Below are 20450 nucleotides of genomic sequence, written 5' to 3' on the forward strand. Positions count from 1 at the left end.
TCTCATTCACACACAAACCAATTGAACTGATTCTACACTTTATATATGTGGAAAAGATATTTAATTGTAAAATAGAAAAAGTAGGCCAGAGTACAGTTTTAAGGGTAATTCTTCCGTGTACAGTATAGATAAACCAGACTTTTTGCTTAAGTTTATATAAACAATTCCATAAAAGCAGTGAACGTGGAACAACAAAGCAAAGCACAAAGAATTTTATCTTACAAAAAACGGATCTGCACAGTAGTTCAAAATTTAATGTAACACAGCACTGAACAATCTTAAGGCAGCTCAGTCTAAGCACCGGACTAGAAGCCAGGAACTCCTGAGATCCATTCCCAGGTGACCGTAGGTTCACATGGTGGTAAGCCAGTCATTTAACACTCCCTCATGTTGCACTTAAACCAGTTATAAAATTGAGACAATAACACTCACTTACCTGCCTCAGGCAGAGCAGTAAGGGTTCTTTAAAAGATTTTACAATGCTCTGAAGATGTAACATGCCATATAAATTTTAAGCATAATAGATCACTGCACAGACACACACAAACACAGTATCACAGTGAGGAATAATGATGCTGGCTAGGAAGAGCATCACTACAACATAAAAAAATTACTTGTCCAATTGCGTAATTAAAATGCAAAAGTCCGTTAAAAAAAAAAATGTGTCACTGAAGTAATTTCAAGGCTATTGGGGAAGAGAGACCAATAGGGATATTCTAAAATAGCTAGTATTTGTGTTCCAGTGGAGACATTCCTTTTTATTCATTACTGAACTTTAAAATGTTTGTACAGGAAAATCATTAGACACACAAAGTGAAGTTTCAATGCCTCCACTACCAAATTTTGCCTCTTAATATGTAAATTAAGATACTTTTTTGTTCTTCTTAATTACAAATTACATTCTTCCAAGAAATATACCATCCACAATAAAACTGGCTGCTAGCTTACTTCAAATGACCTATAGGCTAAACATTTTTCTCATAATTTTTCTCATCTTTGCTGAAAAATACCTATGCAAGATGTATGTGTAGAAATTATAAAAACATGCAGCATATGTACAAACGGAAAAGTTTAAAAAATATTAGCTTCATATACATGTAAATCTACTTGGATATATCTGAAATTAAATATAAAAATTTCACCACCTAAAATAAAAAAAAAAAACCAAAAATGGTTTTCAGAGAATCTGAGACAACTACTTAAAGCTGTACAAAGATTTCCACCTGGAAATGTCTTATTCAGAGAAGTTGAGCTGTTATTATGTAGAAATAACTGTTAATTAATTTTGTCACATAATCAAATTTCAAATTGTCAGCTTAAATCAACATCACCCTTAAAACTGTTCTGTTTTTCAGAAGTTAGATTCATACTAAAATCAAAAATTTCACAAAAACATTGGCTTTTTATGTTTCTGGATCCCTTCAAAAAGATTTATCAACTCATTTTGAAACTGTAAAAAAACCAACTATTTACAGTATTTAATTTTAAATACTTTTCACAATTTCTAAATTCAGAGTTTTTATGTTACAAGAAATCAATCAGAGCTCACGGCTTAAGTCCAGTTATCAACTTGTAGCATCTTCTCTATCATGAAATCCCATGGCTGCACCTATATAGTGTACAGTTCAAGATTGTACTGCAGGTTTTTGAAAGTAACAGGCTTTGCAGTGTGTTCATTTTTTATTAAACAGCTTCTTTATTAGTCTGGAGGCGGTTCATTGCCTCTAACTTCTGCCGATAGGCCTCTGCTTCTTGTTCCTTCTTTAGAAGCTGCTGACGGTATTTTTGTGCTTCTCTGTTTGCCTCATCCAGCTGTTTCTGAAGAGTTTCTCTTTCCTATTAGAAACAGAACCAGCAATACTTTGTCAAATAAGTATCAAATACAAGCTAAAATGGCAAATACTTTTCCTTTACATGCAGTTCAAGTGTTAGGGTATCATGGAGAAGCTGTTCAGTTCTTACTCGGACAAACCTGTATGAATGCTGCTGTGCAAATTAGACCCCAATTATCAAGCAGCCAACTCCCCACACAGGGCTGCAAGTGGGGAGACACTAAACCCCAGTCTACTGAGCTGCAAAGGTACATGGAAAGGTACCATGCAAATCTTCACCAAAAAAAGAGATAAATGAAAAGAGCAAAAGCATGGTGATTAAATACTAACAGAATATATGAACATTTCTCCAGTCATTCAATCTAACAGGCTTGTCCCTTGCTGTTGTATATCTAATCAGACAGTAAAAATTACAAGCTGTAACCTATCAACCATCTGCACTGGAGAGTGTCAGCTGCCCACTGACCAAAGCATAAACCTAACTGTTTCCAAACAGGGACTGATCCTCTGCAATCCAGAGGTCTAATCACATCCCCAAGGACACCGTATCTTTATGAACTAACAGGCATAATTGCCCGTTTTATTTTTATATATATATATATATGGCTATATATAGTCAGATAGGCTTTTTTCCTTTTAAAAGCAGCTAGTAAAGAAATCCTTAAGTAGCTGCAGAAATCCTGCATACAAGTTTGCTGGGGGTGGATATAAAATGGTTTCCAAGCAAAATGATAGGGGAAATGCCACATCCTCTGAAGCTGCCTTAGGAACTGAGGAGGATGCACTTCCATCTCCGGTGATGTAGGTACTGTCATTTTGTCTGATGTTGCTCTGAGCCCAATTGAAAAAGCAATTTGCTTGGTAAATAGTTTTGTTTTGATCAAATATTCAATCAAATACCATTTCATTGAAGTGCATCATACTTTTATGAGTAAGGTAGTATTGGATTTAAAAATCATTCTTTCCACTGTAGTTGTTAAGTAGGAACAGTAAGGAATGTTGCCAGAGAAACAAGCCATCTCCCAGAGAAACAACTTATAAAAAACTGAGGTCCAGTGAATGCAAGTCCTCTGTTCAACATATTCCCACCCCAGCAGTTCAATATCACATTCCCATTTAATACCTCTAACAGTTGTTAGAAGTTTCAGCCCCCCACACTCCCCTAAGAGCATCCCTATTCTTCTTCTCTGATGCACTCACATATTTTCATGGTCAGAAAAATACAAAAATGCTCTGCCTCCCTTCTACTTGCTACTGTTCTCAGTACTTGACAGTCACATTTAGCAGTCAGATGTCAGCTGAGTGTGCTTAAATACAATGACAGAAGGTGGTCAGATCACTGCTAACAGCAAAACCAACAGGTGAAGGAGATGATGTTAACAGGTTAGAAAGAGACTAGCTAGAACACAGAACAAACTCCTGTAAGTGCAACTTGATTTTCCAAGAGGTTTTAAGAGCTGAAGGCAGCAGTCTAGGGTTTGCTTCATTTGGAGTATATGCTAATAAAATGAGAGCTCATCTGATTTTGCCTACTTATTTGAAAAGGCAGTTCAGCTTCCACCTCTGAAAATTTGGATTCTGCATTTAATGCAACTTTAAGGATAGTCAGCCCATGCAGCAACTAGCCTGGCATATGCCAAAGGAACAGCAGAGCCTACACCTTAGAGGATCTGAAACACACCAATGATCCTACAGCAACAGCCCAGCCAAAAGTTCTGTCTGTAGTATGAGGGGACCAAACAGCCTCAGGAATTAGAGCCTTGGTGAACAGAGCTACAAGACAATTCCCAGGGAATTAGTCAAAAGAGTTGATCCTTCCACGTGTGGAAAGCAGCCTTTCCCTTTTGAAGGCTGGGTGTACTGAGCTGGGCATTAACTATCCCATGAACTGGTCTCATAAAAACCTAATACTGTCAAGAAGCAAAGCTGCTCTCTCTGCTGGCCTGCACAGAAATAGGAACCAGTTCACTGGCAAGAAGTCCTGTGGTGCATTACAAACAGCAAGGGACTATCCCTGCAATGGAATGTGTGCAAACATTTGGGGATGGGATCAGTGCTGTGGAGTGTGCACACTGCAAACATTTGGGGATGGAATCAGTGCTGTGGAGAGGGCACACTGCAAACATTTAGGGGTAGGGAAGTTCTTGAACAACAATTTAAGAGTATTTCCCACAGAAGAGAGAACTAGAGCTGCATACCCAAAAGTAGTACAGCACGTTAAGGAAAGAGTAAGAAAAAATGGAAGAAAAAACCCAAGCCTCCAAGGCATGGCCAGAAGATAAAATCAGTATCTACCAGACAGACTAGCAATTGAAAGCACATGGATTAGTCCAGCAGCTAACAGGTATAGTTTTTAGACTGTCACAGTCCCAACAATGAGTTAAGGAGATGAAGCCAACTATTCTGTGTGACTAGGCAGTGGAAAGAGCCCAGTGCTTCTGGAGGAGCAACACATATCTACTGTGGACTCAATGGTCAAAACTGGCTCTCTGACATCTAGAGTAGAGAGGACTCTATCTCATCTACCAATTTAATCAAACCCAGAAAGTGTTCTTGGGACATTCTTCAGAACACAACCAGAAGTGTTCTAGAGATCTGGAGCCCTTTTATGTCACCTACCCAGATAAAAATCAAATTAGAGGATTCTCAGTGCTCTAAAGAAATCTTCCATTTTACCAGGGAATTTTCTTCATACATGTAACTTTTCATTAACAATAGGAATACCTATAACTAAAATAACCAACCACTCTTTTAAACAACACAAAGACACAGGATATGAATCCATGAATATAATTAGTTTACAATTATGATTATATTTTAGGCTAATCAAATGATTGTCCTGGATCTAATGCATGTCACCTTTCAAACATGGAACATGGGAGAAACAGTCAAAGTAAAGAATGAAAATAAAGATCACTATGTGTTAATGAATTATGCATGAAAATGAAAAACAGAGTATCTATGTGACAGGGTTTTTTTGCTGCCATCCCATGTTTAAAATATCAAACTGCTTAGGAAAACTGCTGTCAATCTACAAAATGAGCTGAAAAATTTTAACTTAACAGACCCAGAATAGAAAATTTAAAAACACCACTACAGCTTTAGTTGATCCACAATACTTTCGCAGGGAAGTTTGTCACCTCACATGGATGAGAGGATTTTCAACCACAAAAACTTTACAACTACAGTAAACTGTTCACACACTATGAACTTAAAACAGCTGAAAAAAAGCATTCAGCCTTGAATCAACCTTTATAATAAAATAAAGGAATGAATTAGAGTGAGGCAAAGAAAGCACACAAATGTTTGCTGTATTTCCACATTCTAAAATATTGTTTTAAATAATTTAATGAGGGGAAGGGTCCCACTCCAAATTGAAATATCTACCCCTGTCTGTGATGAAGAAATTTGAAGTGAACTGACTTTGTGTGCACTTCATTAGTAGCAGTATTCACTGCTACTAAAGGTAGCATCATACCCCTGTGAACCACCACAAGGCCTTCACACAGAGGCAGAGGTCTGCATGTGCATTTCCAGTTGTCCAGGCAGGGACAAGAAAATCATCAAAACTTCCACTTCAAAGTAAAAGACCAAGTAACTAATCTAAATCAACTTCTTTCAATATTTGAGAAATATGTTTAACATATAAAAATAAAACTGGTAATCCCCTTAAAGAATTACTGGCATTTTTATACCAATTATCTGTAATTAAGAACACCTTAATTTATCCCTTAACCAATCTAAATTTTTTAAAAACTCATTTAACAGAATTACTAATACACTTAAGGAAATATAATTTCCTTTATGAATAATTGAGGCAGATTTTTAAAAGTGTGAACAAAAGAAACGTTTTTATTGTAACAGTCATACATCTTAAAAAATGCAGCAAGAAAATTTCAACTGTCAGGATAATCTGTAATGACCACAAAGCTGCAAAGGCCAAAAGTATTTGATGCAACAACTTAGGGACATGGAAAGTAAATGATGAGAGGTGGTAATTACTGTTATTAGGCATGGATAACATATAGCACATACTGTACAACAAAAAGTATTCAATTAGGCACAATTTGATAATATGAACAGAAGTTGGAGAATACAACCTTTGAAAAATGAAATATCATGGAGTTGACAAAATGAGAACTTACAGTCTAGTCAAAGCAGACAGCAATTTTCATAAACTTTCGACCAAAACTGGTCAGCGCAGTTAGAAGTAACAGGAAAAGGAATGAGATGGTTGACCTTTTGTGGCTAGTATAAAAAAAAGCTACAATTTTAAACTGAACAGCTACATCCATTTGTCATATAAAAAGGAAAGAGCTCTCAACATTCTTAGGTCTTTTGCAGTATAGTTTTAAAAACCAGATGGTGCAAAGTTGTGTAGTAATAAACTGCTTCAGAATTTAAAAAAAAGGCGGGGGACACCACACAGATAAAAATTAACAAACACAGAATCTTACTGTTTCACACTTCCATCAACAGTTATCTAGATACCATGAATGGAAAGGAAACACTGCTAAAAATGATCTCACAATCAGAAGCGCGTGGCTGTAACAGAAAGATGAGGGTACAGTGCTCTCGTTCACTCCTAGCGGAAAGAGTCAAGTCCCTCGATAATGTATCAGCTAGTGATCTTCAAGAAAAACAAAAAAATGTTCTCATACACCTAAACAAGTGTCACTTTTACATGCATGACCACAGGATCAAGCAAACAGCCCTCCTATTTTCTTTTTACAACAATTCTGCAAAAGATGAATTTCAGTTACAGGAGAGACTGAAAAAGTTGAATGTTTCAGACACTTCATTCTGTGGTAACACAGAAATTAACCTCCTGAACAATCCAAAAGCCATAACCAGATCTCAGTCCTGAACACTGTTCAACACAGATCACGTAATATACTCCTTACTTCTATTTCTGCAGACTCCACACGGTTTTCAACAATCTCAATGCACTGTCTCTTCACTGGCGGTTCTTCACTTATTACAGTTTCTTCAGCAATGTCTGTTGCTGGAACTGTTAACACTGAAAATGTATTTGTATACGTAAATACATTTATTTCCAACAATATTTGCACTACATAAAACTTGTATCATTTAAGTAACTTTATTAACAGCAAAAAATGCAGATACTTTTGCTTGTGAAAACACATCTATATAATAAAGTACACAATAAGCTCAGTGAAAATCTACTAAAAACTTTAGTTGCTTGTATGCTACTTAAAAACTTTAAAATTCCTCATTATTGAAGACTACAGTAATTAGCTCTGCCATTTTTCACAGAGTAAACAGACATGGCAGAGAACTGCAACAGAGTCACCAGCCTGTCAACTCTAACTTCTGTGGCAGACCATTTATATAATATTTCTTGAATAAATACTAAATACAAACCTTGCTTTTGTTTTAATACATATTAAGTAATCTAAAAATTCCAGTAGTTATTAGGCATGAATACGAAAATCAGAGTTCTCAGTAAAGTCATACTCTAATTCCTCACACAACCATATGACAAATAAATGCAACTGTCACCTCAGTTGCTATCTACAGCAACTCACTCATAATGATAAGGTGTATTAGCTCAGGCAGCCTGTAAACCAAATAATTTGCCTCCCGTGTACAACTCTTCAGGCTTCACACTGGGAGTCCTCATGAAGAAACCAGAGAAGGGATCATTTTTATCTAAATAGTGCCAGGGGATCTTTAAAAGAAACCACCCAAAGCATACACATCACAAAAAAGGACTTATCACACTAACAGCTTCAACAAAGTACATACAGCCCAAAAAACACAACTGTGTCACTCTGGATTCTCTGGTTCTGTCAGTGCTGCTCTAAACTTCAGGCATGTAAGACCTGACATTTGTCAGGTCAGTGTGTCAGTGTACTGACACTCCATGAAACTTGCAGAGATTGCTTCATGCATCAGATTTCTAAATCCAAACCTCACCTCCCCACAGTACTTCCAGCAATGCAACAGTGTAAGAATTAGAAGGTTTTTGTCTTACTCCATCATCTAGTTTCTGTAACAGTTTGCAAAAAACTTACTGAAGGCAAAGCATTCTTAAATGTCCCATGCCTCCTCCATAGTTTAGTAACTCTTCTATTCTCTCTCCTAAAGCAGAGGCTCACCTGACATGTTAACCCACTGAGCTGCAGAGGCTTGTGTCTGAGCCTTCTCTCATTTAAGAATTCACAGATGTACACAAAATGGTCCAAGCTGTTTGCACCTAAAAAGTCATTATTATTACTGTAGCTAAAATAGTTCCTCAAGCTGGAATCATACAAGTGTGCACTCACCTTGCTGCCCATCTGGCATGGTCACAATGATGGGCTGCCCTATGCCACTGGTTGGAATGGAATGCAGGTTACCCAGCTGAATGCCATCCGTAACTATGGTAATAACCTGCTGACCTCCAGAACTGACCACTTGCTGAATGGCCCCATCCACAGATTCTGCAGTCACAACTTCTTCTGTGGCCACAACTAGCAACAGATTAGTTGGAATTAAAGGAATTAAGTCAATTTATAAATGAAACTTTTATGACTTCAAATGCATTTTGGTACAGCTGAAGAAACATTTATTCCATGACTTTCATAACTTGACCCCCTGATGAATACTTTACTATGCATTATATTTAAATAGAGTCTTTTATCAGGCCAACATAAAGCACTCACATTTGAACATTTACATGTAACACCATCCTTACTCAATACAATAATATTGATATATCCCACTCAAAATTGATGCTTTGGGGTCAGTGTTAACAGGTCAGCAAGAACAGCAGCTCCTTTTAAGAACATAATGAACCTCTGCATTGTACACAAGCTGGACTAAGTTACACTAATAGCAGAGTTTAAAAAAACAAACTTGTAATACTACCTTGAACCAATGCCTTGCCACTGTATGTCAGGACCCACCTTAGATTTCTCTACTTAATATAATGGTCTTCAAGATGGTAACAGACTAAAGGACCCCTAAAGAATTTTAAGCTTTGTCTGTACCCCATGAGTACTTCAAACAACTTTATTTCTTATACAAAGTATGAAACGAGACCAAAGGAAAAGTTCTGCAGAGCTGACATTTTTACACCTTCAAAGAAGAAAGATAAAGCTTAAGAAGTAAAACAAACCTTGTATATATATAATTTTATAGGTAAAAGTGAAAAATTCCAGCTAAACTATTTCAAATTCATGATTCAATAATGAGTATAAAGCAGTGAACTCTCACAGTTCTGTATCACTTCTACAAATCAAGGTAGGGCAAGGAAAGCCTGCATTCAGAGCTACAGCACATAGCCCAGCTTGCTCTGTATGCTGCAAATGGGGTGCTGTGCTACCATCCAACAAGATGCTGAGACAAAGAGCAAGACCATTCGTACCACAATCAATGAAACTCAAGAACACTAGCTCTGTATTTTATTTTCAATTTGTCAGGATAAAAGCAAAGCCTTTGATTTAAATAACAGACATTAGAATGTTCTCTATCTACAGAGATGAAATTAAAACCCTATAGACTGTGTTGTGATGTTCAAGATGACAGAAGGTAGATAAAACTCTGAAGCTTTCATCTTTTAAGTTAATTACAATGTAACATACACAGAAAAATCACTCTGTAGTTGAAATAATGATTGCAGACATTGTCTTCTGAAGATCTTTATGTTTAGAGATTACTGTCCTATAACACTGCTTAAATATTCACAGAGTGTTTATTCAGGAAGCCAAAACAGCAAACTCCCACATGAGTAAGTGGTGTTGTATTGAACTTGATTTTGCTTCCAAGTACAGGCTCAGCAGTAAGAAAGACCACTGTCACAAAAAACGTCTAAATAGGAAGTGGCAATACTAGGTGCTGTGGCAAACAGCTCTGATCTTTCAGTGTCAAACTCAGTGTTGGGTTTTCATTCTGGAAGGAAACATGGCTAGAACTTCTTCAAATCTTGAAAGAAGAGGGTAGATTTTGTCTAAAAAGAAGCTATTCTATATCAAAAGAAAAAATAGACCCAAAAATATGGTCATTATTCCTTCCTCACTTTCCTTCCTTATCTATACCCATAGAATCATTATTTACTGCACTACTTCATGAGCTGACAGAAACTTGAAGTTATGTACTTTAAATTTATTAAATTAGTATAAATTACTTAGCTTTCTAACCTGGTGTTTCTGAAGAATTAGACAGTGGAGCTGATGCTTCTGCCAAAGCTGCCAACGTAGCTAATACTGATGTTGATGAATTTCCAAACTGTACAGCAGACACTCCTGTTTCATCTAGAAGGATAAAAAAAAAATAGCTGATAAATTTAAAACCAGCAAAGTCTCTTCTTCTATTTTTATTGCACTGAAACTTCTAGCACACAGTCCATTTTCAGCAGCATTCTGCTGAACTAAGTGCTATTCTGAAGTGAGGCTTGTTAAGCAAATAGAATTTCTGATAATTTATGTCTGTGAAGATTGTTGTTTTAGGTATGTACATATTTACAACACACAAAAAATACTGACGAGGAATATGGTAACTATTCTTACCACTGTTTTTCCTCACACCTTTTCACTAAATGGTGAAAATCAGTGAAAGTATAAAATCCCAGTAGCTATCCTTTAGGCATCTAAATACCTGTTCTATTGGATGCATTTGCAGAAGATACCAGACCTGTTAGGTTCACCACCCCTCCAGGCCCGATGATGAACTGCGGTGTGGCTGCGTGTATCGTCACAGTGTCCGGACTCTCGGGATTTGTATTGATTTGGTTCTGCATTGCAATCTGGGACACAAAGGTAACAACATCATTCCCACTGCAGGTATAAAGGAGCTGCTGACCTTGTGTAAGAGCTAGAATTCTTGCATGCTTCACACAAACAAGGAGGAACTCCCTCATTATACTCATGCAATACACATACATCATGTCCAATTCTCCAAGTACATAAGAAACTTTTATTTTTTTGTTGAAATCTAAAGACAGAAAATCTATTGGAGGGCAAGAGTTTAACAACACACCACTACTTCTCCCTACCAGTTATACAAACAATGAGGACAAGGCTCTTTTGCAGATATGCAAGCTCCCTTATCTAAAAGGGAAGTCTGAAGAACCAAGACTGCTGGGGCAGATCCATGTCATGAAAAGCTACTCTGACAGCTTTGCAATTGCCCCGAAATGGACGTGGAAGTCTTTTAGTCTTTCTATGAATTATTACTAACTTCTGTTTACTCCACCCTTTCTGCAGTCAGGAGGAGGCTAAAGGAACACACCAAAAGTTCAGACATTTAAAGACATAGGGAGGCTACAGATCTATACAGTAGCCTAATTTATACAGTGGATATTTTTCATTTGCTTTGCATGCTTTTCTCAGTAAGATTTATCACTTAATTTGCCTTTAACAACACTATTGAACAGGGAGTACATATTTCCATGGAATTATCTATTAAAATTAATTCTCTAACAATTCAATCTTAGCTTTTCTAATTCTGGGAAAATTGGCATCTCTTCTGTCCTGTCTGAACTTCAGCTAGGAACTTAATATCCATATATGAAGCTAACTGAATACTAAGGGATAGTCAGAATATAATGTCAGAGAAGGGAGTTTTTTTTTTCACGTCTCAATTTTAAGGAGTCCACTTACCTCAGTGTATTACATCACTCATATTTAAGAAAATTAAGCATACTTATCCTTGACTTTATAGGTGGTGAAAATGTTCTTTAACCAAATAATGTTTACTAACATAAATCTCATTTCATGTAATAAAATAGACTGGAGTGTGGCATTATCAGTCACAGCTGCTACAGTAAAAGCTTAGTTTATGACAAGTGTAATCAAGTACTTTGCTGCAAGTTCCCTTAACATGAGGAATTAAAAGTTACCTGTAATATTTCTGCAATGTCTTCATTTCCATTGTCTACTGCAATATCTAATGCCGTTTTGCAAAATTTACTCTGAGCATGTACATCTGCTCCGTACTTTATCAAGAGTTCTACAACTTCTTGGTGGTGATGCTCAGTAGCCCAGTGAAGTGCAGTCATTTTGAGCATGTCCTTTGCATTGACATCAGCACCATGCTACAAACAAGATCATTGCATAAATTATGTCATTAGAAATATCTGAATTAAATAATGCTGGTCACAGAATGAAGCCCTAAATTGGTTTTCTCCATGAGGAACGCCCTGTTATCTTACATTTACATATTTATTAAAAGTAATCCAATCTATCTACCAAATACATTATTTACTTCAAAAGGATCACAGATTCACTAAGTACATCTTACCTCTAAAATCTGTTATTAAATAGAATATCAAATTAGGAAGCATTCTTATTTTGAAACAGCAGTAAATAATTGACCTGAAATCATGACGATTTTAATCTAAAATACTTTACAGTTCAATTGGAAAACAAAGCTCCCAACTCACACAGTTAAACTATTCATGTAATTTCAATACTGGTTTCATGACTAAAAGCAAATTGCAAGTATCTGATCATAAATCATTGCAATAACCCCAGTTCAGACTTGTTTTAGCAGTTTGTACCTTAAGTAAGACTTCTACTATGCTGGCATGGCCTTCTGATGCTGCCATATGTAATGGAGTCCTGTCCACTTTGGTTCTGGCATCCCGACTCACACCTGCTCGCAGCAACACTTCTGTGGTGGAGTAATGTCCGTACTGTGCTGCTAGATGAAGTGGAGATGTTCCCAGCTGTAATGGAACACAAAACATGCAGATCTAACAGATGACAGCATTTCTTCTTACTCTGAAGATACCAAATCCAGGTGTCAAGCCACTTCAAAACCATTTTCCCTTGTAGTCTCAAGAAGAGAAGATGTTGAGGCTTTTACAGAATATGAATGGAAGAGGGAAGTTTGTTGTTGCTTTCTTTTTACTCTTTTTTTTTTTTTTTTTTTTTTTGACATGTAACATTTCAAGGGGTCTAACCCCATTTCTAGTGTTGGTCAACAGGGACCTTTGGAAGCCAATTAAGTCCAATCTACCGCTGAAAACAAAGTTAATATGGACGTTAGGTCACTAAGCAGATTAAGCTCTTAAGAGTTTGTAAACGCCCTAGGAGTTTTGGGCACCTGACCTCTCTCTACAACCTATTCAAAAATCAGCATGTCCAAAAGACAACTCAGTACCCCTATATAAGGGAACTCTCAGCTGCACATATTAGGCAGTTAGGACTGTTTTCATAATTCAGGCCTCTTACCATACCAAGTGTATAAACACAGAAACTAGGACGATGATTGCTGCTTTTTCCCATTATCCATTCCAAAAGTCACCAGAATGAGCTCATTCACAGTCTGTTACTAAAATCAGTAGGAGGTCATATGAAGAAACAGACATGTTTAATTTTGAATTAGGCATTAGATGATGTGAATGCAGAATTCCAAGAACTGTAATATAAATGCTGAATTGTAAGAATAGTATTTCTTCAGGTGAGAAAAGTAAGATTTACTTTCTCCACTGTAAAAGTTGTCATTACCCAGTCTGTGGTAAAAGGTGCTCCATTTGCCATCAAAATGCGAACTTCATCATCTTGACCTGCTCGTGCAGCTTCTAAAAGTTTCTTTCCCAAATCTACTAGTGACATCTAGTGAAGAACATAAAGGAATATAAAGACAAAATAATAACATTAACACTATTTTAAATACATACATGTTACCTTTTTTGTTATTAGTATTTCTGAACTACCCTGAAAAGTTCAGAAACTGGAGTTGATATTTTAGCCATGAGAACAAGCTTTATTGATTGCTATGAGCAGTTTGATTTTAGAACTACTTTTGCCAGCCAAACAGAACTGATATTAGTCTGAAGATTTCAGTATGACAATGCTGTAAGCACTGTAGCTGTAAAGTTAAACAAAATTTAAACTGAACTGGATGAACATTTCCTATAGCAGAAGGTGGTATCAAAGCTCTCACCTGATACTGCAAGCTTCTGCAGCTTGGTCCAGCTCTCAAGTTCTACATCATGGCTGCTGTGTCATGCACCCAAAGGCACTATATCCACTCATCCAAAATGCCTAAATGTATTTAGGGGGTAACACTATGGAATTGCACTAGGTATTGAATTGAGATAGGTATGAAACACAACACCTTTCCGATATCTTGTCCACCACTATTTTTGTTCACCCTAAAATATAATTTCTGTACCCCCAGATGCAAAACGACACAATAAGCATATTATTATCCTACATACAACAGATACATGAAATAAAACCTTTGCCTGAAAACAAGTATTACTGCCTGCTTTAACTGTCTACAGTTACTAAAAACATGTGAAGTGCAAAGTTTTGAGACCTGACTGAGATACTAGCTGAAAAATCTTCACATGATGATTGGATAACATCCCTTTTAGACCAAGGTTCCATATAACACTTAAAATAATATATGTAGACAAATTACAACTGCTTCTGTTGCATCAAAGATTTGCTAGAAACACAACTTTTTAAACTTGCCCTATTTCATACTTGCTATTAAATTTGTTTGGTAAAAAAAATTAGAATTAAACCACAACTTATGCTACTAAGCAGAAAATACTACTACTAATAATAATAATATTTTAGTATACCCATAGCTATATTTTCCACTACCAGGATGCTAAAAATGGAATTGCTTTCATCAGTTTAGTTTCCAGTCACACACAAAGTTAAGCCTCTATTACTAATAACAGCAGTTGTGAGGCCATGAAGACAATGTCCTACACAAAAAGAGTATATCAGTCCAGGAAAGAAATCCCATTAAACATACAAATCTATCACAAAAAGAGTATCTTTATAAATTCCTCTGTACCTGGCTCAACTGGCACATTGCTCAATGAACTGAAAGCTGTTGACTTTGGAAGAAACTAGAAAGGAGACCAAAATACTGCAAAAGCAGTACTGAACACTGATCGGTAAGGCTGTGAACTAGGGCAGATTACCTCTGTCTGCAGAACTGACTGCAGGCAGCAATATTCCTGTCATCTAAATACTCCATTTATGTCCATCCTTCTGGCACATGTGAACACACTGACTTGTCTCCAGCCAGAAAAGGGAAGAGAAGCAGGAAGGTGGCAGGACAGGACAAATACTAACAATGGGAAAAGGAAGGAAAAAAGGAATACAGTCAGATGCAGAGGAAGGGACAACAGCTGTCTCTTTTCCATAAAGAAAAAGAGCAAAAGAGAAAATCTAGGAAATATCCTAAGAAATGGAAAAAGAAAAAAATCTGTCAAATACCTGTTAAAAAGAGACACTAGAAGTAATAATACCAAACATAAGGCAAGAGATGGCACTTGGCAAGTGCAGCAGTGAAATGAAGGAATATTTAAATGCCTTTTTTCTTTTTCCCCAGTGGGGATCGCAAGTCAAGGAGGAAAAGTACACTCACAGACAGACATCCTTTTTCTGGTGGTCTAATACCACCACATCAAGGCCCTCAGAAGCAAAGGAAAGCTGGAAGTTAATTCAAAATACTGAGGTTACAACTAGCTCAGAAAGACAAGTATCCATTTTCTATTTTTGGTTTAAACAGCAGTAGAGCAAAGGAACTAGTAAAATTTCATTCTGGAATTGCTGAATAATTGAGGCTGAAGGAGACCTGTCAAGATCACATAGTTCAATATCCCAGTCAGAGCTGGCCAAGGGCTCAGTCCTGTTGATTTTTAAATGTCTCTCTCTGGATGAACATCCTACCACTTCTTCAGCCTCATTCCAGTGTCCAACCACCCCATGCAGGAGCTGCCTTCAGTACATATCCATCTTCCTCCACTAACCAAAAAGACACTCGTGATAATAAGTTACACTTAATGTCTGTTAAACTGAATTAAATTAGCCTATTCAGAACCCACTGCCCACATCTATACACTACTGAAATGAACTGCAAAGCTGTTATGAAAACCCTATGCAGCAAAACTCAAGCCACCTCCCAAAAAGATATCAATTATTGTGGCCTACAAAATACCGGTCTCACTCCCAGGAGATGTTAGGGACAAACTTCAGATCAACACCTTTTCAGAGCCTCCCTGAACTCCCTGAATTACTGTGGAGCACAGTCAATGAAAGCACACCAGTTCTCTTCTCAATGCAAAAGTAAATAGCTTTATACTACACTTGATAAAAAATGTTCTAATCAAGTAAAAAATAACCTTTCATTACTGCATATTCCTTACATTAACCAGCATTCTCTTGGTTGATATAAGGTGTTTGTATTTTAAACAAACACAAAGCATCACACAGGTTGGTATATGCCTCACAATGTCGAGTTTTTGCTTCAGTTACAAGAGAAATGAATTAAGTTTCAGTTCTCATGGGGGACTTGGAAGCATGCTTGGGCCATCTAGTGGAAAAAAGAAAAAAAACTCACAAAATCCAACTGTTCAACTAAAATAATAAAAATCCCATTACATGTCACTAATGCACTAATAGCAGCAAACAAAGAGGCATTTCCAACAAAACTCATGCACATTTAGTCACTTTTAACCAATGAATACTAGCACTCACAAAATTTCTGAAGAGTAGTCAACCCAAAGCAGATATCCACTTGCAGCCCATTCCAAGGACTGGTACTGTAAGAAACCCCCCAGTGACAACCCACCCGACCTCCCCTATACTCATCCACAGTCCTGAGACAGAGCGAAAAGGTTCTGCAGAGTCCCAGCTTCCCATTCCAGAAAACCTCCGCAGCTGCTCTCTCAAGATCGCTCAGCAACACCACAATAGCGCAGTGATACTATCACAAGCAAGATACAATAATACATTTAAAATTGAAATGAGATTGCTATTTCAAAGAGCAGTCTGCTGCTACTCCACAGTGCTAAAATCAACTCTGCAGAAAAGTGTTTGAGGGCTCTCTTCACTGTGTCATTCCCATCAAGCTCTGCTAGCATGACAGCTGTGTAACACTTTGCATGAGGACTTTTTCAGAGAATAAAAACATCACTGGCTCTGAAATAAAGACTTGAGACTGTGGAGTAACTCTTATAGCAATGTGATAATGTTTTCAGACTTCTAAGAGCTCCCACACAAACGTGTGAAGAGAGGGTTTTGTCTACAACTGAGTAAATAGGGAAGAGCTTCTGCTGGGTTTAGACTTCTCTGGTTTAATCAACTCCTGAACTTCCACATTAGTGCAATGTATTCTGCACAGTACCGTTAGCCAGATGCCACAATTAGCTGGTAATTAAAAATAACATTAAATTATTATTGTTATTTTACTTATGTTCAAAGGAAAATTATACTACTTTTTCACATCCATCTTAGATTTAGGTTTTTATACACTCCATAAAACTCTGAAGATCACACTGTTACCAGAAGGGTGTAGAATAGCACTCAACAGGAGTTTAGGTGGAACTATGTGTGAAATAGGCTCCGTGGGAAGCAAGTGGAGCTAAAAGCCTGGCAACTTGGGATGTCTGGCTACCACACCAGTCTACAGACAACAGAGCAGCAGAGACTGCAGTCCTAATGAAAATCAAGTTTGGCTTAAAATGTTGCAGCGTCTCTCAGAGTGGTGTCCTGCCCCCAAGAGCCCTGACCTGCTCCTCTTCTACCACTGCAGTGTTGAGTATCAGCTGCTCAAGACCAACAGGCCCAAAGCAGCTGTTGCAGAACATCTGGCAGCATGGAGATCTCCCAGCCCAGCTTTTGTCCCAAGGTGCACTCCTGAAAGGGACATCCTTACTCTGGAGGAGCACAGACTGCAGCAGTGCAACTAATCAAAGGTACCTGAATCAATACACGCTGTATCTCTGATAAGGATTTGAAATCACAAAGTTCCATTAAAGGCTCATTAAACACTTTTCCCTGCTCAAGTGACAGATGGCAGACTTGCACTTAGAAGATGGCTGCAGACCCATCATCTCTCACATCCATTACATCTGAAAAAATAACGCCCTTGGAGAATGTCTTTTTCTTTCCACTACTTAAGAAAAAAACAATTTAACCTGCTTCCCCAGACCTGACCTTCAAAAATGCTACCACCCTACTTATTTCAACATCTCACAGTATTGCTAGAAATTCAGACTAGCCATTTCCAGCTAACTTTGTGCCTGTCCATACCAAGGTCAATAATATTTTGAAGTTCAGCACAGAGTAGTTAGCATCTCAAGAACACTTTGGAATAATTTTAAAGTACATATCAATTACCAGTGATTATAGCAACTTACACGGATAAACTCAAAAAGTTCCTGTCTGTTTCCTATGTGAATCAAACATCTTTTGACAATGATTTCACAAGCAATACTTCAAATATTAATATAAATATATTAATAATAGGCTTAGACTGTCCACATTTCTATCATGATAGTGAAAATTACACTAATATTTTAATTGCAGTCAGCTGCAATTCCAGTGCTTTCCGCTTTCCTCTGACTGTTGCATTTGTAATTAAATTCTCTCTAGTTTGCTTGAACAGCAAGATGACCTTCATGTCAGACAAGCATCAGATGAAAAATACCTGATCTGAGAAAAGCAAACATTGTTGAATAGCTTAGTGGCAAAGACAGCCAGGCCTGTTATTAATGTGGGTCTGTCCTCCTATTAGGCTCACACATTAACTTAAATAAGCACCAATCAACACTGAACTCAAAAAACTCAAATATAAAAAGACTTTTCTACATCTTTTTTTACAAAGGAGAGCACAGATTTGGCCATGATCTGTAACATCTAAAGAATGTTATGCAACAAGGGTGAACCATTGGCACCAAGATTTGGACTGGCACTGCCAACAAGCTACACAGTTTTCACAAATAAATTTGGCACTGGATACCAAAAAGGTTAATTTGCAGCAGCTGTGATTGACATGAACAATCCAAGGGCTTGTGATATAGCCTTTGAATTGTACCACAGCCTTAGGAGACTGTCTCAGGCTGATTAAGCTTGAAAATTCCATCAAATAAAAATCATCCACCTCCTACCAACAACATCCATTTTATCGTGAGGAATCTTCCTCGACAGTTTCTGTCTGGCACACAGGCCTAAAAAAAAAAAAAAATCTAACAAGAAAACAAAGTGTTTTCAGCAAAGAAAGTAGGTCATGAACAAGAGTCTCTATTTAGAGTATGCTGATCTGCCACATATACTCTTAACCTTACTTACACGGCACAATTATGTTCCCTTATCAATACTTGTATGCATACAAAACTCAGCTAACTGCAGTCTTACTAATAATTCAGAAGTAACGAGTAACTTAGAATAGGCTAAAGAACTACAGGGTATGCATTCACAACTCTGAGCACATTTAATTCTACTATGAAGCATTCGCCGTTAAATCAAAGCCACCTTAGCGCAGGTTAAGAGAAAATACACAAATGCCTTAAGAACTACCACGGACGACTTCCTACAGGGGATTTCACCGACGTGCTACCAGTGTCCCACCAACGGAAACTACTTTGAGTATTTGGGGAAATCAGAACAAAAAAACGACAATCCGCACTAACATATCGTATCCCATTTTTATGCTCCCATCATACGCTTTATTAAGAGTCCAAAGCAAGAGTTACAGACTCCGGGCGAGGGGCACTGCGGAGGGGAAACCGCTCCCTTCCCGCCCGAGCTGCCTCTCCCCAGGGCACCTTTGGCGCCAAGCTCGCGCACGCAGCCCCGCCGCCTTAGGAGCCCGGGCCGCGGCCCCGCCGGCCCCCCCGGCCCACGCGGGGCTCGGGACCGTGCCCACACGGCCCACACCACGCTGCCCGGCGGAGAAACCCGCAGGACGAGCCGAGCCCCGCTCTGCCCCTCAGCTCCCGGGTCCCTCGCCGGCCGCGTCGCGCTCGCCCGCGCCCCGCGGGCCGCCCAGGCCGCCGCCGGGGCCCAGCGCGCCGCCCGCGCCCCCCGCGCGGCGGGGTCCCCGGAAGGCCGGCCGGCCGCCCGCTCTCCCCGACAGGAAATCCTGGCTGGGCTGGGCGCTGCGGAGGGAGCCGCGGCGCCGGGTTCCGGGGGAAGTGGAATTATTTTTTACCAGCGAAGAGATCAACTTCCACATCCGGTAACAGGGCCCTATACAAAGGCGCAGACTGACCTGGAAAAGCTTGGCCGGCCCGGGGGGGTGAGGGAGAGACGGGGCGCGGGGACGGGCCCTTACCGTGCTGCCGGCCCGGCCGCCGCCGCCGCCGCCGCACCGACCCGGGGCTCCGCAGGCCGAGAGCCCCACACGAGAGTCCGCGCCGCGCCCGGCGGAGGGACACGGCGGGCGGAGGGGAGTGGCGCGGCTCCGCGCGGCTCTGCCCCGCCGCGGGCGCGCGGGCGGGCGCGAGGCGGCGCGGGGCGCCCCGGGCGGGCCCGGAGGGGCGCCCGGCACTTACCATGGGCGCGGGAATTACCTTATTAACACAGACATCGAGGGAAAAGGGGCGCGCGGAGGGATACGGCCTCACCGCCGCACAGCGCGCATGCGCGCCGCCGCGGGGAAAGGCGGGGAAGCGCGGGCTGGAGGGGCCCCGCCATGTTCCGTTCCGCTGCCCGCCCGGCGGGGGCAGGGCCGGCCCCGCGGTCTCGGCGGGCCCGGGTGGCCTCCTTAGAGGCAGTTTATGGAATAAGGACAGGGGTCGCTATCTCGGGTTACTCTGGCACAGGATGGTGGAGCTTGCGTTTCCCGCCTCTTGATTCTTGGAGCTCTGCTTGTGCTCCCAGGCGAGGGTACGCTATCTGAGCATGGACTTCGCTG

The 20450-nt window shown here is 39.4% G+C and overlaps 1 protein-coding gene across 6 annotated transcripts; it reads right to left on the reverse strand.

The window, feature by feature from the left end:
• Positions 1 to 196: 196 nt before the first annotated feature.
• On the reverse strand, positions 197 to 20206 carry GABPB1 (GA binding protein transcription factor subunit beta 1). Of its 6 annotated transcripts, none has more exons than XM_030228365.2 (9): positions 20107 to 20206; positions 13289 to 13396; positions 12337 to 12504; positions 11677 to 11871; positions 10434 to 10581; positions 9977 to 10090; positions 8123 to 8308; positions 6737 to 6852; positions 197 to 1836 (listed from the first exon to the last, which is right to left on the reverse strand). In XM_030228365.2, exons 2-9 carry the CDS (start codon positions 13394 to 13396, stop codon positions 1684 to 1686), a joined length of 1188 nt encoding a protein of 395 aa, XP_030084225.2. In that variant the 5' UTR covers positions 20107 to 20206; the 3' UTR covers positions 197 to 1683. The 6 variants fall into 6 exon arrangements, with proteins under 6 accessions (XP_030084225.2, XP_050834362.1, XP_050834364.1 ...); XM_050978405.1 differs by having other exon boundaries at positions 20089 to 20112; XM_050978407.1 differs by having other exon boundaries at positions 10470 to 10581; positions 20089 to 20111.
• Positions 20207 to 20450: the final 244 nt, after the last annotated feature.

The sequence above is a fragment of the Serinus canaria genome, chromosome 10 (assembly GCF_022539315.1).
Source record: "Serinus canaria isolate serCan28SL12 chromosome 10, serCan2020, whole genome shotgun sequence".
NCBI classification, from domain to species: Eukaryota; Metazoa; Chordata; class Aves; order Passeriformes; family Fringillidae; genus Serinus; species Serinus canaria.